Below are 26368 nucleotides of genomic sequence, written 5' to 3'. Positions count from 1 at the left end.
GTTAAGTCCTTTAATCTTCAAGTATGCAAAGGCACCTGCATGCCCAGGGACAAGCAAATGACACATAAAGATGGTATCTTCCAGATTCAGCAGGGAAAGGAGAATCTGGATCCCCAGAAATAAAATTATGGAATGCGGAAGGGGTTCTGACAAAAGCACCAGATTCAGAGACCTCTTGGATTGAGGAAACGAGCCATTCTTATCGAAAGCTGAAGAAGAAATCAGAAGGACAACATTAGTTGCTCCTATCATTCTACAATTAAGTCAAGGCATTATCATGTGGTATTTTCATCCTCAGATTCAAACAGGAGATCAAGTGCGTACCAAAGGAAGGAAAGAAAGATAGGGGAAAATGGTAATTTCTCTGATCGAAGTACTGACTGAACATTGCCGCACTGCAAAGCGGTAATTTAAATTGGAACATGGTGCAAAATTACTAATGAAAGCCGTTTTAGCAAGAAGGATCCTTCCCATAGACACAATCTCACTTCCTAACACAGGATTCACTCGTTATATTCATCCTCAAACCCTTCGAACTTCTCTCATACATGTAACTAGCACACATCTAACATGTCAAATTGTCAAAGAATCATGTCTGGAGGGTGCCCAGTTAGAAATCTGAACCCAAGACCATCAGCCGGCTTTGCAGTGATCTTTTGTGTTTCTCAAAGACACACGAGTGGTTAAAGAGTCAAAGGGAAAGACGCAGAAAATCTCAGTAACCAAACCTTCACTTCGAAAATTCATAACCGGAAGATCGGAAGAAAATAATAATTTACTATCAAAGAAAAATGACCATTGCCCATCAATCGCAAAACACTGTAAGCAAGATTAATCAATCTTTTAGAGTCAACAACGCATGGAAGAGGCACGTGAACTTGTATATCAGTTCAAGACAGACAAATACCCATGATTAGCCGAGAGATGTAACGATTGTCATAGAGTTCAAGTGAGAAACGGTTCTAGCAATACAAAAGAAACTGAAGAGAGATAGCAGAGAGAGAGAGAGAGAGAGAGATGATTGGACCTTACTAGGAGATGGCGAGAATGCAGAGCATCTCTGCTTGCAACTGCAGTAGCTGGAGGGAACAAGCATGACCTGGGAAGGGCGGACAGAGACATGGTCCCGTTGTCTCCTCTGATTTTCTGTGTCGAGTCTTGACTCAAATGCTTCGGCATATTTCCATTTTTTTCGCAATTAGATGCTTAAATTATATAATTTTTTGGAAAAATTTTAAATAAAATTTGAAATACACTTATTTTCTCAAATAAATGTCTAAAATTGATCTTATCTCAAAAGGTTGTCAAATCATCTTACAAAAGAACATGAAATGGCCAAATCATCTTAAATAAAGATCTTTGGTCAATCATAGTATTCAGCCATTAGAGGAAGGGTATTTTGATAAAAAAATTATAATAATATTTTATTAATTTTTGATTTTTTTTTCCTTTTTTTTATTTTTCTTTCCTTTTCTTCTCTTTATTTCTTTTTGTCCTCTTTCCTCCCCGTCCATTGACGTTAGGCAAGGCCACCTTCGCTCACGCCAGTGAAGGTTGCCCTCACCTATTTTTCCCCGCCTAAGCGAGGTCGCCTTTCGGCGTTGGGGTAGCCACCCACAATGCCAGGGTGCCTTGCTCGATGCTAACGGAAGGTTGCCCTTGTCTTAGTTTGGCAGACCTTTGCCATGGCCGTAAGGAAAGGGGAAAAGAAAAAAAAACAATAAAAAATAAGTTAAAAGACAAAAATGCCCTTCGATCTAAAAATTAGTATTTTGAAATTGATATGACCACTTTTGGGTTCTTTATTTGGAACGAGTTTTTCTTTAAGCTCTTACTGGAGCGATTGATTATTTTATATATTTATTTGAAATAAGATCCATTTAATTTCTTATTTGAGAAAATTAAAGTATTTGAGGCCCTTATTTAGAATTTTCCTTTTTTTTTCATATTGGTCCTCCCATCAAAATTATGAGCGGAAATATTAATGATAAATGCTGATGGATATCTTAAGTGGCATTAAAAATAAAAGATTCAAAATATAAAATGTTAAAAGCAAAAGAATATTAGAAATAAAAAAAATGGAAAAAAGAAAAAACATAGAAAGGCTGGGGCAGTAATGGGAGAAGGAGCTCGCACCCTTCAATCGATGCTTCGACAGGCCCCCACAGCCCCTTTTACCTAGTTATCTCGCCTCCAGATTGGTTTTATTTATTTATTTTCATTTTTTAAATATTTTATTCAATTACGTCAAAGAAAAATACACGTAGCCACTAATTTGTCCCAAATCCACTCTTACGTAGAGTTAATGTAAGAGTCCCATATTAGTATTTCCATTTTTTTTAATCGAATGATTAACTCAAATAAGAAGATATATAATTTAAGGATCTGAAATTGAGTATGAAAATTCAAGAACCTTCAATGTTGTGCAATTGTTCAAGGATTTCTACTATTTTCTATCCCTTTCACCTACGATTGCTATGAAAAGTATATTTGAATCCACAATCTTATTTATTATTGATTGGAACGATATAAGATAAATTTATTGTTGATAGCAGTACTTTGATTTAATATAATTAAGTTACTTGAAATGAAAAATATCATTGTTATTTATACCATGGAAAATTACTAAGCTTTTTTCTTTTATTATTTTCAATATCATTCGAAGTCCGACATTAGATTTGATGATCTTATTGGGAAAATTTTTTCCTAATCAAAAGTTTTACCTTGCTTTCACTTCAAAATCAGCCAAAATTGATTTAGTGCCCTTGAATGATTGATTTTTTTTTTTTTTTTTTTTTTATCTTAAATGTTATTCAAATTTGACTAAAACGAAAGATTAACTTCATTCATTTTTCTTTTCCTTCAGTCCAATTTGCCTTAGATGGAGGATTAAGTTTCTTCCGTCATTTTTTCCCTTTCTCCCCCAATTGTAATGTTGAATTAGTCCATTGCTCTTAATAGTTAGGTTTTTCACTCACATATTTAGGCTTTACAATCTCTAACCTTGTGAAACTTGTAAAGTATAAAATCTAGTGGGGTCAAGAAGCCCTTAGTTTAGGAACTAGGATCCACAAATCGTGATGTTCACTAAAATGAAGAAATGTAAAGTTCAATGGATGCGATTGCATCCCCCAATCTACAAGAGTTGTCCCATACTAGTGGACCGTTTCTTATTTTAAAACTGACTTTTCAAGTGAAGGCAATTGCGACTAGCAATGTAAATTGTCGTAGAGTAAACATAAAGATAAATGTGCAAAAAATGTTGAGTTTTGTGATTGATTAGGAGGTTTACAATGAATGCACTTTACATTTGGTCATTTCAATTTCTAATCAAAATAAGATCGGACATGATATGATATAAAAAAAATCTAAGGGATTTATCTATATCATTTCAATTGTTTGGTGAATTGCAGTAATAAAGTCAGATATATTCACATTATATCATATATATTGTTTAGTATAAATGACATATCAATATAAATTATCACAAATTTTGCAAACGCAGAGATGGTATAAATCTCTCATGATACTTTTGTCTACTTTATTTTTATTTTCTTTTTTATCTTATTTTACTCTCTTTTTTAAATTAATTTCTTTTCTATTTCTTTCTTCTCCTTCCATCATTCTCTAATAAAATTTTATTAAATAAAAACTGTACTAACATACCTAAAATACTTAACCACATAAAATGTGTAATAAATATATTTATATATTGAATTTATATAATAAGATAGAATTAAATTCAAATATATAAATAAAAATAAGATTAAATGTGAAAAATAAATTGTTATTTTTGATATTTTGAACTTATATTGGTTGAAATATAATTTTAGATTTGTTAATTTAAGAAGATTGTTATTTGAGAAAAATAAATTTTCTATTATGGATATTAGAAATCATATGCACATTAATTCAACTTTTCTCATGGGATAATTTTATCTTACCTATATTTCCTTTATATATGACTTATCTTATTTTGAGCAAGCATCCTGAATTTATCCTAACTGGCAAACACATCCTTAGTCGTCTAGATTCGGATTGGGATAGAATATTATCCCAGATTGTTAAAATACCCATTCATATGTTTGGTGGAACCTAAGATAAGACTTGGAATCTTTAAAAAAAATCTTTGATAATTTTCAAAATCTGCAACTTAAGATAAGATTGAAAATCCTTCTCATTTGAAAATCTTTAAAAATCCAATCCGTGACTTTACTCCTCCTATACATCAAACTCAAATCCTCTTGATGATGGCTCTGGCAAGTCGACCTTAGGAGCATGATGTCTCTCAACCGACACAAGTTCACGTAATTTTGGGATGGCCTTGCGGGCAGGCACTTCAGGTGGGTTGTACGGTCGAACTCCATTGTGGAAAAAAACAGCTAAGAGAGGTAACGGCGAAGAAGGTGTGGCGTCGTGGGATGGGCCCACAAGAGGTTTTGCACCACGGTGCCATTGCAATATTCTTGATATTGGAACTCAACACTCGAGAGCGTGGTCACCAAGAAGCTGATAGTATGCTGGCCGTTCTTCGACAACCAACAGTTCAATAGATAGATCGTGAGTCATGCGTGAAAAGTCGAGCTTGACGTGAAGGACATATACGATTGGGCGGAAAGGATGATCTATGCAAACCCAACATGACGACCATCTTTGGGCCCCTTTTCATCCTCACTCGTCAAAATATAATCACCGGCCAGTAGTGATGACCAGCGTGGTCAAAAGCGACGGCAATCATACGGTGGTCAAAAGTGATGATGATGGATAATTTTCGTGGTGGTCCTTGGGCGGGTAGTGACGGTGAAGATAAAATATGAATTTTTAATATTTTTAAAATTTTATATCAAATCCGACTTTATCCCACCCCAGACTAAATTTAATCCAACATTTTGTCCAAATGTATCTAGGTTTATCTTGTCCAAAGAACATTATCAAACACTTGGTAGGATAATTTGTTATCCTATCCAAACTCTGATCCGGGCCACTAAATGCAACCTTAGGTTATTTATAACTCTCTACAAATAATTATGCACAACTATTGCATGCTATGACTATTGAATTTGAAAGACCAAATAATCCCTTACTCTATCAAGGGTTATAAGACGTTACTCCACAATCTCCTACTATTAAGCAACACTTATCTACAAGAAGTTACAGAATTAACCACTCAGCACACATATGTTCTAATGTCGATTCATCATTACTATCTTCAAGTTCCAACACTTAGTAAAATCTACTATGGCCATCAATGACTTTGTCCTTCAATGATTGATGTTTGGTGTCGATGGCTTTATCAGAGAGTTGTTGATTATGTTCAACTTGTCAATTGTTTTGATCAAACTATTTATCTAATCAGTTTGCCACTATTGAGTCAAGAATTTTTGCCAATAATTCAAATATGCAATTTTGTAATAAAGAAATTAATAATAAAGCAATAAAAAATAACCAATAAGAAATTGAAAAGACTTCAGCCCATTGAAATATGTTAAGGCCCACTATTTCGGTTCATCTCAACATAATTCGTAAGCATAAGCCTAAAACATTTTGAAAATCATCTTAGCCCATGAAAAATAAAGGCCCATAGGAAATAATAAGATTAGGCTCATGCTCCATTTGTTTCATGGAAAACATTTTCTGGAAAAACATTTTGTTGTTTTCCAATGTTTGAATCATTTTAAAAAAATGAGTTAATGGAAAAAATTTCTTACCAAAGATTAAATTTAGGAAAATGATTTCTTCTTTAAAAAATTGAAAATCATGTTCCGTATATGATTAGATATCAATGCCTAGATCATAAAGTCTACGCTTGATCATGAGAACCCCAACACTTGTTTATGGGCCCTTGGCAACAAGGCTAAGACTAGAGGTCGGGGTTGAGTCCATTAAGGCCAAGCACGAGACACTAGCTACCACGGTTAGGTCCATCAAGGCTAGACCTAAGATGCTAATGTTGTGCTTGTGTCCATCAAGGTTGGGACTGGGTCCTTAGCGCTCATGCCTACTTCCCCAACTCTCAAGGCTAGGCCCACACCTCGATCCATCAATGCCGGGTGTGAGACCCCAACGTCTGGGCCTAGACTCAACAATAATGCTCATGCTCATGCCTGATAGTTCGGGATCCAAACTTGAAACCACACGGTGCACGGTGTCGTCTTTCTTGGCTACTCATTCTTAAGTCACTAGCGTTGGAATAATGTATATCTATTTAGAAAAATCATTACCAAAGATGAAAAATATTTTTAGGTCTTGGCCAAATACCAAAATATATTGTTATTTTCCTTGGAAAATCACTTTCCAGAGAATATTTTTTTTTATTAATGTCATATTTTTCGTGAAATATACAAAGTCAAGGCCTTAGCATATTCCCCTTTGTGACTTACAGCCATTTTTTGTTTTTTTTGACTCGATGGATTGTTGAGAGCAAAGGCACTAGTTATATAATTAATGTAATTATATTCCCAACCCTAAATCTCTAGTTATGTAGAAAGTGAGGTATACTCCCATATGTCGCTTGGTTTTTCGCCAATGCCAATTAGCCTAGTGGCGAATCCTCACATAGAATTATCCTGGGGTCAATTGACTTAAATTGAAAATCCCAACATAGCATGAGGTAGGAGTTTTTGAGAACTTGCACCGATTGAAGATTGTTAGTCCCCTATTTAACATTATCTCTAAACCCGTCATTTCCCCTTACACTCGTTCGAGAGGGTCATGATAGTCACTAATCGAAAACAACCAAGAGTTTATTATTTTTTGGGTGTCAACATATGCCTCCTTTTAAAAGTCATTCGTTGATAGTAATTAAAAGTTGGTTACTTTGGGGTGTCGACAAAATCATTCCCATGATTACGAGCAATAACATTATTTCTCATCATTTAATTCATTAAAAAAAATGAAGTCTTGATTGATTTCACCATTACTAGGAAATTTATTTTCTAAGAATGTGGCATCCCTTGACTCTACTTGGTAAAACCCTCATCAATATTCATCTAACTCTGTCCATTGTGCCCTAACTTACATTAGCATGCCACATTTACGTTGGCATTCTCATTACTAATTGATGCATTTAATGAAAAGCAATGAGCATTGAATGCCATAAGTGCCCAAACTTGGTATAGATAGACACTTATGTGCCAAAAGTTCCAAAAGATACATTTAAGTGGCAAAATTGAAGAAGAATTGAACATTTAAGTGCCAACGGCGAGAAATTTGGCCAAATTGCTAACATGGCATTTTTCAGCAACTTTTTACTATCGTGATAATTTTTTGGCAATGCTTTTAAAAAATATCCATGTGGCGCTATAAGCCCCATAAATTAATTTTTTGATATAAATTTTAATTAAAATAAATTAGAAACTAAATTAAAAACAAGCCATAGCTTCGGCGAGGGCCTCCATAGCCCTCACCAAAGCTGTGGCTACCTCTCTTTTTTTTAAAAAAAAATAATTAATATTAAATTAATAAATTTAGGAGTAAAACGATGTCATTTTGTACGGTCATTGCTAAGTAAGAATTCCGGTGAGCCACTTAGACCACTTATATTATTAAAATAAGTTATGCCGGATTTCTAGCTATCCTCGTCAATGTTGGCACTTAAGTGTCCTAATTTAAAAAAAAAAAAAATGGCATTTAAGTGTACTTTTTAGAAGTTTTGGCACTTAAGGGTATGTTTGATAACACTCAAAGAGCACGTGTTTATGTTTTTTGTTTCCCGAAATAGACATAGAACAAAACACGTTTGGTAATTTTTTTGTTCTCGATACCAAATTTGGAATAGATAACAAAAAAAAAAATTTGCTTCTTTGTTCTTGAGAACAACTTAAGAAACAAGCCTTTTCTCTTTTATTTTCTTCTTATTCTTTTTTTCTTTTCTCTTACTCTCTTCTTCCCCTTAGCCGGTCGCTGGCCTTGGTGATGGTCAGCAACCAGCTAGATGAGGCTCGACAAGCTCAAGGCAACCTCCTCAGGGACCTTGTTGAAGCCTTGTTGGCCCCTGGCAAGGTCACCCTAAGTTCATTGAGCCACAACGAGGCTCAGGGAGACCTCATTAGTCATGGTCAAGGTTGGCAACTGGTTAGAGAAAGGAGAAGAAAAAAGAAAAAGAAAAGTGGAATAAAATCATTAATAAATTAAAAGAAATTCTAAACTACAAAAAATATTTAGGGTCATACCAAATGCATTTCTATTCTGGGAATACAAATTTTGTATAGTTACTAAATGCCTTAAAATGCTAAAACCTGTTCTCAAAAATAAAAATAGAAAAAGTGTTTACGAATAAAAACCGTTCCTAGAAATAGAAACGTTACCATATGTATCCTAAATACCTACTTGTGCTAAGTTTTGATACTTCCAGTGTACTTTAGCCAAAAAACAACTATTAGCATTAAGAGTTGTATATAATAGGAATCAAGTACAATAAAATCATTTTAACATAACCAGAATCATATTAACAAGAATCACGATAGAGTTTTCACCAACATTGAAGAAATTTAAAGTAAACACTAAACGGAGAAAAGCAACCAAATAGGTCGAGGAGGGGACACATCAAGTGGGCATAGAGTTCGGCCTCCATGCAAAATCAGCATGTATGTGCCAACTCCTTTAACCTCAACTGTTAAGTTGTTACCTACATAAAATCCACTTGCTTTTGCATGTATCGGAATGTAGTCCACGAGAGACCCTCGATCCATTGTTACATGACCTAGTGCTCCTTAGTGTACAACTCTCTAAGGAAAAAATTCAACAAGCATCGCAAGGTTAGAAACACATATACTACTAGGAGGGATAATTGTCCAAAAAGTCATAAACTTATTATACAACAGCCAATTTAGTCATAAATATTTCAATTATGTCAATTTAGTCTTAAATCTTTTAACAACTTACCAATTTAGTCATAAACCTTTCAATTGTATTAATTTAGTCTTAAACCTTTTGATATTTGCTAGTTTAATTTTAAACCTTTTGACGACTTGTCAATTTAGCTCTTTTAGCCAATTTTGATTGGAAATCACTTATGTAAATGTCGGCTAGCTAGTACCATTCTATGTGGGTCACCGGCGCTAACGTGGCTAATTTTTGTTTTCTTTTTTTAAAGAATTTTTTCCCTCTTCTTTCCATTTGGCCTATGGCCGATAGAAACCGGCCATAGGTGAGGGTTGCCCTCGTTGGATTTGGGAGGGCTCAACCTCTTGGCCTGGGCAAGGATGGCCCTTGGCCACAAGCCAAATGGAAAGAAAAGGAAACATAACAAGAAAGGAAAAAGAAAGGAAAAGGAAAGAAAAAATATATAAAAAAAATATAAATTTTGTCCACGTCAACACTTGAGCTATGTCATATAAAATGACTAGCATCCACATGAGCAATTTATGGCTAAAATTTGCTAAAAGAACTAAATTGACAAGTCATGAAAAATTTAGCACTAAATTGACAAATCATTAAAAGTTTTAGGATTAAATTGATATAATTGAAATATTTATGACTAAATTGATCATTATACGATAGATTTATGACTTTTTGGATAATTTTTCTCTATTAGGAATATTAAGATAAGGCCAACCCTCTTTTGCTCGGTGCACTCCCCGAACGAAGTGTCCATTCTTCCCACAAAAACACGGGAATTTAGTCTTATCCTTCTTAATCCAGCCTTTCTTTCCCTTCTTAAAGAAGCCCCTGTTCCTCGGCCCAAGCCCTTTTTCCTTCCCTTTCTCGTCGTACTTGTTCAACCACGTGAGTATGACCTACGGCATCCTCATTCAACATCAATAGCTCATCCCCCCGGATGCAATGATTCATGACGTTATCAAACGTCTTGATGCTCTCACTGTGACTTAGGTTAACCTTCCTTCGCTCCCAACAATTAAGAAGCGATCAGATGACAACTTGGACTCGTTGCTTGTTAAGAAGGGCATGACCAACCGACTCAAATTCGCTTATCATGTTTGACATTTCACACAAATGTTGTTGTTTCATAAGATGATTAGAGCGTTTCTTATCGATGTCAAGTCTAACAGTCAACGATTTAGTGAGTGTTTCTTATAGTATATTGCTTGGTGAAAGTAATTTTTCCACACCTCTCTTTCGGTGCAAGCCACATCTCCCATGTTATAGGGAAATCACCCAAACTCTCTTATGAGATCATCCTTGCGTACAACTTACAATGTAGTAAGAGCCACACTATCCCTTTTCTCCCAGGCTCTAAAAGCCTCTCGATCTCTCGTAGTTTGAGCAGTGTTTCCTTCAGCCGGGTCATCCATAGCTTGGTTCAAAAATTGTCGCTTCTTGTTATTCTAACACAAATTGCACTTTTTTGGTGCCAGATATCAAAGTTATCACCATTTAATCTTTCGACCTCATTCAAGTCAGTTATGATACTCTCCGTTGCAGCCATGATTAGTCACTGCATAAAGAGACATTACGTGATGGTTAATCCTCAGCACGACACACGTTATATTGTACTCATGATCACTAAAGCAATGGTGATTAAATTTAAAGTGAGATATTATATTTCCAGTCATCATCCTCAACAAATATTTAATCACCCTTATTGAGTTACATCGCACAAAATTCACAAGTTCCACAAAGGGAGTCTCAATTAATTGAGCATATCCAATACAGAACAACATGCTAAACCATTTGTATAGTAACAATATATGCTTGAAATAAAACAGAGAGTGTTAGGGCACGCATGATAACTATTTTATTCCAGTCAATTTCTGGCTAGAAATTGATTTTCTATTTCTATACCCGGCCAAGTTTTTGAGCAAAAATACACGTTTGATAACTTCATAAAATTTCTATTCCTGAAATAGAAATTCGTTTAATAACAACACAAAATTTCTCCTCCCTAGTGATAGTGGAAGGCATCGGCACCGATTGGCGATAGGAGATGTTTGGCGATCAACATCGGTGCCCGAGTGGGGGGGTAGCCAAAACCGGCGATAGGGGTAGGCATCCAACAACCGACGTCCAACAAGCAGTGGGCAACCAACGTTTGGCATTTGACGATCGATGGTCGATGGCGGGCATCCGGCGTCCCGCAAGTGGCGGGCGGGTGGCAAGTAGTGACGAAAGTGAACGATAGGAAAAATTTTCATTATTCAATCTTATTTCAGAAATAGAATTACTAAAAAAATTATCTTCTGATTTATAGTCAAATATATTTCTAGAATATAAATATATTCCGGATTTTTCAAAGGATTTTTATTCTAAACTTGTTTTGAGGAAAAAAAAACAGAATGATTTGTTGAAGATCACCACCTCTCTCTCTCCTGAGTTCTCTAGATATCTCTCTCTCTTTACTCCTCTAGATTTCTCTCTCTCTCTCTCCAGACAATTCCTCATCGACCGCAACCAATTTCCCTGTCCAAAGAGAAGCTGCAATTGTTGACAAACGAGTCAACAACTTGCAATAAATAATAGGAAGAAGATGGTGTGGGAAGTCGGTGGATGTGCCGACTTTGTCCCCTATAAATAGGGCTCTTGCCCATTGAGCGTGAGAGGTAGAGTGGTAGAGAGTCTAGTGTGTGAAGTGTGTTGAGTGCGTGCGTGAGGTGTGTGTAGCGTAAGTGGAGAGATAAAGAGTGAGTGGGTGTGGGTGCAGGGGTCTTTGAGAGTCTGTTGTAGAGTGTGTTATGTATGCATATGAGTGTGAGAGGAATTGTATAGAGTTATCCGGATATTGTATGTGGTGTGAGAAAATATTGTAATCATGAAAGTCATATTTATACCATGTTTCCGCAAGTTTCGACAAGTGGTATCAAAACAGGTTGTTGGAGACTGTGCGAAGACAGAGTCGGGGACCATTGTAAGTGAGTAGGCGATCAAGGATCGTCGAGCCAAGGAGCGAAGAAGCGAAGGACATCGAGAGTTTTGCCGTGCACAATCTGGGATTGTGAAGTCGGTTGGTCCGAACAGGCTTACTTGGTATAATGCAGGGCATTATACTCAAGTCACGATGGCGGATTTCTCAAGTTCGGTGAATGGCATGGAGAAGCTCAACAACTTCAATTATAATAATTGGAGTACCCGCATGCAATATTATTTGCTTGGACAAAATTTACGAGATATTGTTGGCGGCAACAACACCACACCACCCACAAATGATAGTGATTTAAGAAAGTGGAACGTCAAATCAGGTAAGGCTCTTTACGTTCTTGCTGTAACTGTTGAAGATAAATTATTGCAACATATAAAGAGTGCGAAGACCCCGAAGGAGGCCTAGGATAACTTGGCAACACTGTTTGCGAGGAAAAATGATGCCAAGTTACAATGTTTGGAGAACGAGCTCCTCTCACTCTCGCAACAAAGAATGATGGTAAGTCAATACTTTTCTAAAGTTAAATCTATTTGCAAAGAAATTTCAAAATTAGATCCTCATAATGCCATCCCTGAGACAAGAATGAGAAAGATAATAATTCATGGGTTAAGGCCGGAATATAATGGTATTGTTACAGCCACCCGTGGATGGGCAAATGAGCCAACTCTAATAGAGTTGGAAAATATATTGGCCAATCAAGAGGCCTTAGATAAACAAATCCCTAAGGTCACAATTAAAGATGATGAAAGTGGTAATAAAAGAGGGTTCAAGTGCCAGAATAGAAATAGAGCAGGTGCAAGAGATGGCAAACCATGGAAAAATCATGGAGATTGGTGGAGGCAACCAGAAGAGAAGGGTTATTAGCTAGGGAAATCGTCAAGATCGTGATGACGAAGATGATGAAGACAAGAGCAACAAAAGTCGTAGCAAATGGTGCTATGTTTGTGGCAAGATAAGACATATTGCCGAGTCTATTGGTATAGGTGTGAAGAAGGAAATGTTGTCACTTCTTGCAAGAAGGAGATTGAAAGCGAAGAAGAATGGGACTTTCAAGCGCCTGTTACAATGAATGAACGAGAAGAGCTTGCAACTGCTAGTATAATTGAGTTGGATAATTCGACGGGTTCTATCACGACCCTGAATAAGAGCAAGCCAAGGGAGAACTCGAAGAAGCAACTAACAACGCCAACAAGCAATCGTGAAAAGAAACTGCAAGAGATGCAAGAGATGATAAAGAAGCTAAAAGTTGAGAAGGCAAAGATGGAAAATATGTTGAAGAAAAGGGATGAGATGATAAGGCAGAAGGATTGAGAGCTCGAGGCAAAAGAAAGGGAGCTAGAGAAGTTCCAATGTGAGTTCAAGAAGCTGCAAAAGCTTCAGGACCTCAAGCCCACTATGACGTCCCGAATTAATCATATCGGAAGAGACAACGAACAAATGAAGGAGAACAAGAAAGTTTTCTTTGAGAAAAGGAGGCCATTTACACCCTACATCCCGTGGTGCAAAAATCGGTGGAATAAGATCGAGGAAAATAAATTTTATGAGAAAAAGGATCAAGATATCTCCACTAAAGTGCTTCGGATGGGACTGAATTGGTTGAAGCACGAAATGAAAGTCACAAATGAGAGGCTTGATCGAATGAGATCCAATCTCAAAATTCTTATAGGAGATATGTCAAATATGAAGACCAAATTGAGTGAGAAAAAGGAAAATGAGACTAAAGGGCAAAATGAATTGGCATTACAAAAATTCAAGGATCACAAAACTCAATGGAAAGTCGTAGCAAGAGAAGCAACTAAAGATGGAGCCATAGAGGCATCCACATACGAGGAAGCTTCACAATGTGCTGAATGGAAGAAGACAAAAGCAGATGCCGAAAAGCAACTTGACATAGTGTTACATCCAAAAGAGAGAGCAGTCGGTGAGGGGGAGTGTTGAAAATCACCGCCTCTCTCTCTCTTCTGGAGTTCTCTAGATATCTCTCTCTCTCTTTGCTCCTCTAGATTTCTCTCTCTCTCTCAAACAATTCCTCATCAGCCACAGCCAATTTCCCTGTCCAAAGAGAAGTCGCAATTGTTGACAAATGAGTCAACAACTTGCAATAAAATAATAGGAAGAAGATGGTGTGGGAAGTCGGTGGATGTGCCGACTTTGTCCCCTATAAATAGGGCTCTTGCCCATTGAGCGTGAGAGGTAGCGTGAGGTGTGTGTAGCGTAAGTGAAGAGAGATAAAGAGTGAGTGGGTGTGTGTGCAGGGGTCTTTGAGAGTGTGTTGTAGAGTGTGTAATGTATGCATATGAGTGTGAGAGGAATTGTATAGAGTTGTCTGGATATTATATGTGGTGTGAGAAAATATTGTGATAGTAAAAGTCATATTTCGTGAGTTATATTTATACCACGTTTCCGCAAGTTTCAACATAATTATCATACACGCCCTTATCCTACTGCATAATCAGCTCAGCTATAGCAGGGGTCGGTGGAATCTGGAAGTGATCAGTCAAGCCAAAGTGAGCCATCATGAGCCAGACATGAGTCAGAAGCTCTCCTCCTCTCCTCAGTTGCTGTGCATGATAACTCCCTTTACAGTTACTAGCTGTATAACACAACATCTCAACCCACACGTCACTTATTATCTCCCACTTCTTCTCCCTACTCGATCGCATCCAGCTCTGACGCGAGCCGACACCCGTGGAACAGCACGTACTTGCTCCGGTCTTCCTTTGAGACCGTCAAATTCAGCTCTGTCTTCACCTGATTCCGCAGCTGGTTGGAGGCAGTAGTTAAGTTGAATTTGCACTTCATCCCCTCCTTGATATGTCGCCAAGCACTCGCACAGAATCCTTCATTGTTGGAAGGAGTTGCTTTGTGGTCTGTATCCTCGTGTGCTATGGGCTTGCGGTCGCTGAAGAATTTCATCGCCTCAACATAGGTTTCTTGAAACTTGATGCGTCCGATCACGGTTGGCAGCATCACAGGGTACATGACAAGGATATAGAACATGTATCGAGACAAGCACTTGCTGATATTGGATCTTGATTCGATGCCAGAGTTTTTCAGACTGTCTCGGTCATTTGGGTGGCAACACATTTCGGTTGCAATATGCCAAATGAGGATGCATTGGTCAAACTCCAACTCGATGCTCCATTTCAAACTCTCCATATTTAACCTTTTGAGCACCTGGCTTCCTGGGGTGGGCTGGCGGGATTGCATTTGTGTGACATGTGACACTATAAGATTTTTATCTCTTCGGTCACTTTCTTGTGATGCTTATAGAGGAGTTTCTCGACCTTCTCATCAATGTGCAGAAATTCGAGGATCTGATGGCAAGGGAGGTGCTTCTCTTTAATTGCAAAGCTTAATAGGCTGTATTGAGCCATGTGATCCGACCATCGGTGCCGTTTAGTCAGCGGTTGCAACCAATTGATGAAATCCAAGACTGCAAATTTTTTTTCCTTAATCAACCAACAAGCCGTTTTGTCAGAGAAAGAAGAAAAACCAAAGCATAAATCTCCAGGAATATGGCCACCGCTAGCAGTACAAAGGTCAAACAAAGATCAGCCACTGAGTGATTAGGATCCTCGATCAGGATGAAGAGTACCAATACGATGCAGATTGAAACCAATCCAGTTATGCGACGAGCCAAGCCCCAGCTAGTATGGATTGCCTTGGCCTTTGTGTAGAGCAAATCGTACATGATTCCCAATTCAATCTCGATGATCTTGAAGACTGCGAGGAAATTCTTATCCTTGAGCACCGACCTACTTGTGTCACGATCCTCGGAACTCAGCAGGAGATCTGCAAAAAGGCGTTGGAATATTTTGAGCAAGCCACTGGCCGCAAGCAATTCTCCTTGCTTACGCTTATAACGTTGCTCCAGATTGAGGTCTTTCTCCGGAGACGAGAGATTGGCACCATCCACAGTGTTTTCCACAGTCGCATCACGGACCTCGATCACCACGTGCGGTATGACATCATAGCCCTCGGCCTCCATCAACTTATGTTGCTCCAATATCTTGGAAAATTTAGGAGGTGGGTCAGGGATGGAGTCCCTGAACTGCTCACTGCTGGCGGCCCAGAGCACATAAACCCTCTCGCCATACTTGACGAGCCCGGCAAGAATCATAATGATGGCGAGGATGGATATATTCGGGCGGTCCACGCCATCAGGAAGATATAAAATGTCACTCCTGCTTGGGTGACTAGTGCCAACAAGTGCCTCAGCCAGAGCTCATTGTCTTCCAGGGCATATGCTGTTATGGTGTCAGGGCCTCCTAAGTGTAACAAGAGGAATGGCGCCCAGAACGCGTTCAGCTGGGTGTCCGCATCCACACTTTGGCTGTTTAACTTTGTGAGCTTGTTTGTGATGATGCCGAGCGCATAGATTGCGACTGAATCAGCCATTAGGTAGGCCAGCCAAACAAACGCCCTGAGCAAGGCAGAGTGGATGTATTTGCGGCGATTGCCCATACAAATGAGCAGAATTTGGAGGGTGAGGCTGAGGAGCACGAGACCACGGAGCTCCCACTCTTCCCACAGCTCTCTGAAACGCGAAGAGAAGACCGGCATCACCTGCATCCTCTTCACGACAACGCCGCTACTCAGAGCAGCTGAGATGCAACGCTTCTATCAGCAAAAGGATGATGAAAGTACATTGCTCATAAAAGGAGAATGATGTGAATATCAAATTAGTGAATACGCAACTCGCAAAAATGATCAACGATGTTAAGCTATAGAGAAATATTTCACTGTATGACCTAATCAAAGGTTGCGCACTAAAATCTTAAGTAACCGTATGAACATCGGTGAGACAATTTGATCTTTCCTTGCTGCTTTAGAAAATTCACCGCCTTACAGGTTACTTACATGGTTTCTTCAGCTGATACATTTGAGAACAAAAGAAATTCTTGAATTCTTTCTTCTTCTTTTTTTTTCTTTTTTTTGGTGTAAATTCTGGCATTCTTTCTACCTTCAGTTGTTTATGTTTTCCTTTTTTTCTTTACAGCTTTTTTGAAGTCATCTGCAGAACACAAGTCTACTGTACCCATAAAAAACTTGGACATCCAAAGCCAAAACAAACTATATGTAGCTCAAAGCTCACTGAAGCAGAGATGAGATGAACGTCAAGCAGAGATGAAATGACTGTCTTTTACTTACCGATAACCGGCAATATCATCAGTCGATGGTGAAGATGTTGATCCACCGGTTCAAAGAAACACCGGTCTTTTGTAACAAGGATCTGTTATGTTTGAGAGAGAGAGAGAGGGTCATGGAGGACGAGGACTGATACTGAGGTATGTGACCCAGGCAAGAAAGCGGACGGTACAATGATGCAGGTAAGTAAGCTCTCTCTCTCTCTCTCTCTCTCTCGACTCTCCATGTCTTGAAAAGTCAAAGATGTTGAAGGAAAAAAAAGGGAACAGAAAATAGAGAAATTATTATGTGAAAGTCTTTAATCTACCTGTTTATTCTGAACTATAAGAAATCAAATCACAGAAAATTATAAATTATTATGAAATTCATTTTTTTAAATATTTGTGACTCACGATAGTATTATTATTTTCATAGTATTCAAAAACTGTTATGCTAACAAAAATATTGGGTGCAATGAGCGACATGGGCCCACTTTTAACAAAAGCTACAAGTCCTTCTCTTTCCCTTAGTTTCTCTCTCTTTTTCACGAATCTTCCTTCTTCACTATTTCTTGCATCCTTTTCTTTTTGCCTTCTGGAGCCATGAACGACGCTCGATTGCAGTGGCCAACCATGGATGAACCACTCACGAGCATGCCAACGCTCATCCATGGCCATTGTCGGCATCATTCGGGCATGCTATTGATTTTCGGGTCTTCGTCTTTCCCATCCAGCCATGGACGACGCTCACGCCTAGCCATGGACGACTGGCTCACAAGTGACACCGATGCTCATCACAGGTTGTCCACCACCCTTATAGCCACCCTCGAAATCTCGCTAGATCCAGCGACTGTCACCTCCCAAAACCTCACCACATTCGACGTGGGCAACCCTCGCCCTATTTGTGAGGGTCGAGCCCTCACCGAATCCGACGGCCAGCCACAGGCGAGGGCCATGACACCCTCGCCGGCCCTCACCTATGGCCGGTCGTCAGCCATAGGCCAAAGGGAAGAAACAAAAAAAAGAAAGGGGGAAAATGGGAGATAGTCAAGAAGAAAAGAGAAACCAAGGAAAAGAGAAGGACTTGCAGATTTTCTTAAATGTGGGCTCACAAGCAACACGACTCATTTGCGGAATGGATTAGTGCAATGCTGAGGTGGCTACTCCGGCTGCACCTAATATTTTCTTAGAAAACATTAAAAAGTCAACTAAGAGGTGAAAGTGGACCTCTGTTTTTTTGCTAAAAAAATGGACCTCAGCTATTATAAGGAAAAGGGGCACTCAGGACAAGGAGCTCGCCGAGAAAGAAAGCAAAAGAAAAGAAAGCAAAAGAAAAGATAGGGAAAGAAGAAAGAAAGGGGTTTTGCCACAAATGCCTTGTCAAGCAAATTTTACTTCATATTATAATGCTTGATAAATGCTTGTGACTTTAGTTCTTTCAACTGGAGTAGTTTCAGATTTAGGACTTAAATTTGGAATTTTTGAAATTTTGAGCAGCATAGTCCGATTTTTGAGTGGATTATGTCATTATAAAGTCATGGAGTTTGGTGGAGGTTGATTTGAAGTAACAATTTGGTCAGAGTGAAATTTTAGGGTTTTGCATGCTAACTCCATATTGCATTTAAATCTAAATAATTGCTTCAAGTGAGCGATTTATTAGCTCGTAGGAGTTGTTTTTTAGCGTTTTTGTAGTTGAGGTAGATGTTTATTTGGTTTTAACATCAATTCTCGTTTAATTGATAAGATTGCAAGATCGTCGGCTCCTTTAGTTACGCATTGTTTGGTTTAGCCATTTCTAGATGAATAGTGCTATCTCTTTTATGAATTTCTAAACTTATATCTTGAAACCGGTAAAGATTTGATATGTTATAAATTATAAATAAGCATGTTTCTTACATAAAATCTAAACCAGACGTTTACTACATTTTGGTATTTCAGAATGTTTGATAAATGTGTTATGGAAGGTTATTATAGGATATTTGCTTTGTGAAATGATTTATGAAATGAATTTTAAAATGAGAAAGAAAGATTATATGCTTTGATTTGTGAAACTGATTTATGATATATATTTTGGTTTGGCTTTGTAAATTGTAAAGAATGTTGTTGTGGATTCGTATCAATACTCAATATCATTGTGAGCCCAAGGAGGGATTTATGGGTATGCATAGTAGCTTAGGATATCCTTATGGGTCAACCACTGGCAATATATGTGGAGACCTTGGCAAAAGGGGAGCTTGGTCGCCCAATTGGGGGAGCAATGCGTGACGATGGTAGATTTTTTAGCAAAAGTTTAGCCAATGAAACGGACCAATAGCATGTGAGTTGATACGATTGATCAATGGGCTAAACCATTGATATTTGTTTTGATATTATTGTGAAATTGATATTTCTATTATAATATATCTATGTTGAAGCATATTTGACTCATTGTCTTCTTATTAGTTTGTTATATTCTGTATGTGGTTTAAATAAGTTGTTGTTTTGTTTTGTAAAGGGCATAATGGATGCTTGATCTATTAAAAGAACTATGCTTTACTCACTAGGCCGTGATTGCTCATTCTATTTATCTTTCGTGTTTTTCAAGTCCTTTATTAGTAGCCGTTAGAACAAGACCGTTATCGTGAGAATTTGAATTTTGGTGGTTTGAGACTACGTTTTTCGGATAGAAGGACGGCCGTGTTATTACCCCTATTCCTACAGGATTCAAGGTGTGGTTCTCTCTCTCTCTCTCAAGATGCATAGGCTAAACTACCAGTAGATAAACATTTTGCTAATGCCGAGTGTGGTTCTCTCTCTCTCTCTCTCAAGATGCATAGGCTAAACTACGAGTAGATAAACATTTTGCTATTGCTTTAATAGATTGAGATTGAAAAAGTAAGGAGTGAAGAAGTCTTGGTCTTTAACAAAGGACGTCAAATTTGGCAACACAATTTAATCGAACGAGGTACAATTTCATTTTGTTAATTTTGAATGCATTTTCTAATTGCAGCCCCTAATTGCGAGTGAGAATAAACAAGCACACGTGTGTGGTCCCGATCTCGAGTCATAGTTTCTCCACACCACCTATGATCTAAAAGCTCGAGATTGGTAAGCCCGTCATCGTAGCCTTATTCTTATTCTACCAGTCAAGAAGTTTTCTTAGACAAAATATGTCGCAACTAGACAACACAGCCCGAGCTATTCAAAGCTTTCTAACTATTAAGCCACATATCATTATTGGGAAATATGATTTGTCTAACATTATATCAGAATATAGGTTAATGGTTCGAATCCTAACACTCTCATTTTGCTCCTGCTTATTATTAATGTTATTATGCCTATATTCCTATTCTGCTATTGATTGTGTTAAAGAGGTGCCGTCCAAAACCTGTCTTGCAGATGTAACACAGCCTTAAACGCTAGAGGAAGTACTAAGTTAAATGCTGAAATACATTATTGGCTCATTTACTAACAGCTTTACCATTGGGGAAAATGGTTTTTCCGACAGAGTATTAGAGCCAATACTTTAGCTATTTAGCAGCGTGCAAACTCATCGCTCGTAATAATTGGGTGCACAAATCACTCACACAAAAACGAGAGTCGTGCCTGTTATTTCAGAAGTGTGAAGTTTCTCACCAAGTTCGAACGCCACGACCTCTGTCTAGTGTCCACACTCCACCGCCCCGGTCTCATGTCGCTCCCCCCCTATTTTGCACTTCACGTCATCCACCGCCGCTTTCGTCCCGTCCTCACTCGTGTCCCGGCGGCCAAGTCACGGCCACAACCAATTTCTCACGACTTGGAGGACCACCTGTCTACTTTAGCCACACCCATCACGCCGGCCACCACAAAACCGCCACCAATCGACAGATTAGCTGCCGACGAAGTCATTGCTCAAGTTGACGATGAGAGGACCATCCCAAACCCTCCCCCCCACCTTAAAAAAAACACACACACGCCCTCGCGCTGTGTCGGGTCTTGAGTTCATCAGATCATGCGATCCACGCATTGCACACGCTTGCATCAACTGTCTACCCTTCATCAGATATGTGCCTCCACATAATTGCTATGGCTGTGGCACGTCATCTGCCACGTCAGCGCTTGACGGCACCACGTAAGCAGAGCAACATAAACAATGCCACTTCAGCAACACCGCATCAACGGTATTCAGACCCCGTTGACTGGACCTATTCGACTTTGACTGACCAGGTCATCCTATTTTGGTTCCTGAGGTTTTCATGGTGCTCTTTCCAAATTTGAGGTTGGTTTTTGTTGACTCGACGTTTAACATTGAGTTTCTCTTCTTCTTTTTTTATGCTTATTATTTTGTGAAAAATGGACAAGTCAAAGGTCTCATAGCCCATACAGATTGTTCTAAATGGGTCTAATAATATTTTGTGGGTTGAAGCTATGCGTAACTTCTTGAAGGGAAGGAAACCGTGGTGATATGATATGTGCAAGAGATATCGCAGATCCTACACAGGCTGCCGAAAAATATGTTGTAAATTGGGAAAATATGAATCATCATATCATCCAATGGATTCACAACACCTCTGTTCCATCCATTCATCTTCAATTTGGAAGGTCTGAGACCAGCAAAGAGGTCTGGAACCAAGTTGCTCAATGTTATACTACTAGGCTGTGCTTGGTGGTTTGAATAGAACTCTAGTTAGGATAACTTTATCCTATCCGGTGTTTCATGAAACACAAATTCCAGATATAACTAAATTAGTTCGGATTAAAAAATCTAGGTGGGACACAATCTTGGGCCACAGCCTCACTTTCTTCCTATCGTCACTCTCCTCTTCTTCTTCAACCTTTTCCCGCTCTATTCAATTTCTGAAGTCTCAGAATCTGAGCTTCTTTTCTCCCTCTTATTCTTCGCGTCACTTGGGCTCTTCTATATCTTATGTCTTTGAGAGACCTCAACCACCTTCCGTCGACTGTTCACATGGACACACCATATCTGCTCCTCTCAATTGACCTGTCTTCTCGCCATTGGCTTGCCGCCGCCGCCCTCGACCCTGATTGGAATCGCCTTAGACTCGTTTACAGCTCCACCACGTGCAGCCTCAACCTCATCTCCGGTCAACCTTGAGCACCACCAAGCCGAGGTGGAGCTGATGGCAAGGATCGAGCACGGACAAACTGAAATTTGAGGCTCATGCTCGATCTAAGCCCCAGGTCTAGGGCTCGTCGTGGTCGCCACCTCGCCCTCTTGATGGCAGCGACAACAAGGCAGAGAGGATGGATGACGGGCGCGTGATAAAGGAGGACAACGTAAAGAGAAGGGGGACGACAGAGGGACAGAGAGAGGCCATGATGACGATATGGGCTGGAGTGGAGGCGGCATGACGTGCTTCTCGAGACGACAGAGGTGGTAGTGGCGGGCTTGGGCGATGAAGTCGTGAAACCATGCTCAAAGATCTTTTTTAACGTCTAATCCAGTTTTGCCAATGAACACCAAACACTTATTTAGATAATATTCTATCAGCATCCATATTATATATGGATATTATCAAACATTAGATAGGAAATTCAAAATCCCATCATATCTTTACCATATCCAGTAAAAATGTTTAAATGACCAAATGTAGCTCCAGTGATTTGGCTGATCAATATCAGGTATGGGGTGCCCTTCACGATAGCTATAAATTCAGATTCATAAATAGCATGCATAAAAAATAGCTTGTGTAAATAAAAGATTACATTCTGACAAAGAAAATAAAAAATATAATATTACAGGATGTGTCTACTATAAAATTGGGATCCTAAGTGAAAATCTTTTGCGAACTCCAATCTTTTTTCTGGAACACTTCAAATGTCGAATTTAATTTGCAATACACGATGACATCAAAAGATATCAAGAAAAAAGTACGACGATGTCTGGAAAAGAGGAACGACCATGATTCACGTCCATTTCTCGTCAATTATCTTGGGTTGCCTGCATATTTGGATAGAAAAGAACAAATTACTTATGTTATATACATTGAAGAAAAAGAATAGTCACGTGAATATTGAATATGCAACAATTTTTATGAGGAAATGTACGAAAACAGAGCATATAAATTTAATCAAGGTGCTAAAAACAGAGCGTATAGATGATGAACTATTACCTGCGCAGAAGGAGGAGGAGGAGGTACCAATTGCTTCTCTTTGATGAATACTTCTCGGGAAGAACGAGAGGTCGCCAATTGCTTCCCATTGATGAATAGTTTTGCGGTCAATGTGGCTTTCATGTTCGTCGCCAATTCTTCCTTCACTTTAATCAAACTAATTTGTTTCAGGGATTCAATATGATTCAATGAATCAATAGAAGTTAGTCCACAGTTCTTGATCTCCAGGTCTTCCAGGCAACAAAGAGAGGTTTCGTCTACATAAGCTTTTCTAACTTTCTCCAACTTCCACAATTTGAGGATGCGAAGGCGTGGGAATGAATCTTTGCGAACACGAAAATCCAACTCTTTACCAGTATAAGAGCCTGCAAAAAAGTTGAGCATTTCCAAGCCCTCGAGCTTTGCTAGTACCGGCATCGAATCAGCATCTAGTCCTGACATCGACAAGGTAAGGATTTTCAGGTTCCGAGGAAGGAGCTCCAAGCCGCCTTGCTGAGGCAAGCCCTCAAGGACGTCCTGGCCGTGTCGCTTAGGGAGGCTCCCGAGCAAGTACAAGTCCGAAATCAGCTCGACTCCACTCATGTCACTCAAGTTGAGATCTGAGGGCTGACCGAAGACATCCCTCGATCTCAGCTTTAGGCATTCAAGCTTCGTGAGCTTCAAAATGCACTCGGTTGCTTTCTTCATCACTGGAGAATCACACGTCAAACCCAATTTCTCGAGCCTGGTCAATTTCCTAAGCACATCAAGCATGGGACTCTTAGCAGATCCAATAAATAAGCCCCACAAGGTTTGGAGATTGCTCAAGCTACCACCACTGGTGGACTTATCGAAGCAAACCTCGTTCATGTACAGGTGCTGGAGGGACTTCACCTTCCAAATTGAACTCGGCAATTTGCTAACGTTAGTGTGCTTCAGATCCAATGTCTCAAGGCGGGACATGTTCCCAACTGATTCAGGGATTGAATCAAGGACCGTCCATCGCAATCCCAAGTACCTCAAGTTCAGCAGTACATTGCCAAGTTCGTCCGGAAGCAACGGCTTGTAAGTCCTCTCCAGATCGAGCACCCTGAGCAGACCGCAGTCTCCCTTTGAAATCAAGGGCCGAAGCAGCTCTTCCACTTCCCTTGAACGAGTCCCCTGCTTCTGCGTTTTGAAGGTTACGTAGGAACGGATGTGTCGGAGATGGATGTTTCCGGGGCAATGATCCCCTGTCTCAGCACTCTTCTGAGATTCCTGATGCTTGACAATCCATGAGCAGCCATTAACAAGCTTAGATTCTTCACCATGATTAGGGCCCTTGGTGTCCGAATGGATCTGAAGTAGTGCGAGTCGCGTTGCCATCTCGCACAAGAAATCGTGTAGGAAACTAGGCACACGGCAAGATTTGGGCTTTTCACTCTGCTTCCTACGCCTCACCACATGAACCAAGTTTCGACCAACCAATTCTTCGAAGCACTCCATGGCCGTGAACTCAAGCACTGGGACCAATCCTTCGGCATGCCATAGCCGGAAGAGCCTCCTCATCGAGATGTCCGAGTCTTTGGGAAAGAGGCACAAGTAAAGCAAACAGGGCTTGAGCAGGTTAGGCAATTTGTGGTAGCTCAAGGACACGATATTGCAGAGCGTGGGATTATCAGCAAGCTGGTCCACCATGGCAGGAGAAGAATGACTGCTCGCCGCCGCAAGTCCTCCGAGCAGCAAAATCCTAGGAGGAGAGCCACTGCACTTGCTCAGAATACTCGCTTTGAGCCCCGAATCTTCACTAATGGAGCCGCATTGCTTCAACAAGAGCTCGCTCTGGTCTGCATCTAATTGGTGCAACTCGAGAGGAGAAGCCCAATGGTCTATAATTGATGGGATTTCAGGATCCCGAGTGGTGATGATGACTCTGCTTCCATTCCTTGAGTCTAGGAGGAGGTTCATGAGGACGTCCATGTCCCTGGCGTCTTGCAAATCGTCAAACACGATGAGGTACCTCAATTCCATCAAGGTCTTGTGAAGGATCTCTTTCAGGTCTATGTTTTTTTTGTGCTCCTTCAGTTCTTGCACAGGTGTTTGCTTCAGTATCTCCACCAAGAGATCTTTCAAGGCGAATTTTTTGGGAACATGAACCCAGACGCGGCATTGGAAGCTATGATCTATCTCGAGTCTGTTGTACACACTCCTCACGAGAGCCGTCTTGCCGATGGCTTCTTCTCCCACCACCGGAATTACGCAAAGTCTCAACGCGTCCTGATCGCCATCTTTCAAGGTCAACCGAGCTACGAGCTCGCACTCTTCATCTTCACGCCCCACAATGTCAGACTCAACCTTCCCATTCCAACGTACGTTCCCTCGATGGGTATTCCTCGATGAAGCGTTTTCCTCAAGAGTAAACAGATCATAAGGAGGCAGATCTTGCATTTGGGACAGGTGAGTGGACAATTTCTGAACTCTGGTGATGAAATCGAGTTCCTTTCTTCCGGAGGGGCGTACGCGTATCCTGAGCGACATGAAGCGGACTAATGCATACAATTTCATGAGGCGGCCCTTACGGGACATCAAGTGTCGCGATGCTCCCAGGAGGAACTTATCGGCACAGTCCGCAGCATCTTGAGCTCGACCTAGGAGGCCAGATCCATGGTCGCCGCTTTGCTGGTCATTGTCGGTGCCAGATTGCAGTAACTTCAAGGTGGTTAAGATTGTCTGGAGATGACTAACAGCCGTATTGATTTGATCTGGTAATCCAGAGGAGAGAATTTCTCTCTCGGAGAGTCTGTGTTGCAACTTGTCGATCACGAGTGAAGTTGTCACCTCGGAAGCTGCCATCGCAGTCGCATGCCAGCGGGACTCGCGCTCGACTCACCCTTCTCTGTTATGCAACGGAATGAGCTCTGTATTGGCGAGACCGCGCATGTTGTTTTTTTATTTATTTTGTAAGTTCAGTTTGGCTTGAATTAGCTAAAGACTTTCGCATTAAATAAAATTTAAATCATCCTCGTGCCCATTTTTTACTCTTAACGAATAAAAATTAATATCTCACTAACAGGGTCTTCAATACTAATTTTCTTTTCCAATTTGGCTCATTCAATTTAGTAAAGTAAGGGCTCATTTGACGAACCTGAAAAATAAGCGCAGAAAAAGTGCTGGCAATTATAAGTGCAGAAAATATAAACCAGAGCAATTCCAAAATGAGAGCATGAAATGCCTTTATTTTTTCAAAAGAGTTTGAAGTGAATCTTATTTCAAATAAGGATATGAAGAGCCATCATTTTCTCTAATAAAAGTTTAAAGTAGATCTTGTTTTAAATAATAGCTTGACTTTCCGACTAGTCGAAGGCATTTTA

The 26368-nt window shown here is 39.7% G+C and overlaps 1 protein-coding gene across 1 annotated transcript; it reads right to left on the bottom strand.

Annotated features, from left to right (window-relative positions):
• Positions 1–15934: 15934 nt before the first annotated feature.
• LOC120293762 (putative disease resistance RPP13-like protein 2) lies at positions 15935–25850 on the bottom strand. Its single transcript, XM_039313498.1, has 2 exons — positions 23040–25850; positions 15935–16438 (listed from the first exon to the last, which is right to left on the bottom strand). The coding sequence occupies exons 1-2, from the start codon at positions 25848–25850 to the stop codon at positions 15935–15937; spliced, it is 3315 nt and encodes a 1104-aa protein (XP_039169432.1).
• Between the last annotated feature and the right edge of the window lie 518 nt (positions 25851–26368).

Source organism: Eucalyptus grandis, chromosome 5 (genome assembly GCF_016545825.1).
Source record: "Eucalyptus grandis isolate ANBG69807.140 chromosome 5, ASM1654582v1, whole genome shotgun sequence".
Lineage (NCBI taxonomy): Eukaryota > Viridiplantae > Streptophyta > Magnoliopsida > Myrtales > Myrtaceae > Eucalyptus > Eucalyptus grandis.
The sequence above is the reverse complement of the archived record's forward strand: the minus strand, read 5'-3'. Positions and strand labels throughout refer to the sequence as shown.

Coding starts and splice junctions, on each gene's coding strand:
- LOC120293762 (XM_039313498.1), bottom strand. CDS start 25,850: ATGGCAGCTTCCGAGGTGACAACTTCACTCGTGATCGACAAGTTGCAA. Junction 16,439..23,039: donor CTCCTCCTCCTTCTGCGCAG/GTAATAGTTCAT, acceptor TTTTGCTGATAG/AAGCGTTGCATCTCAGCTGC.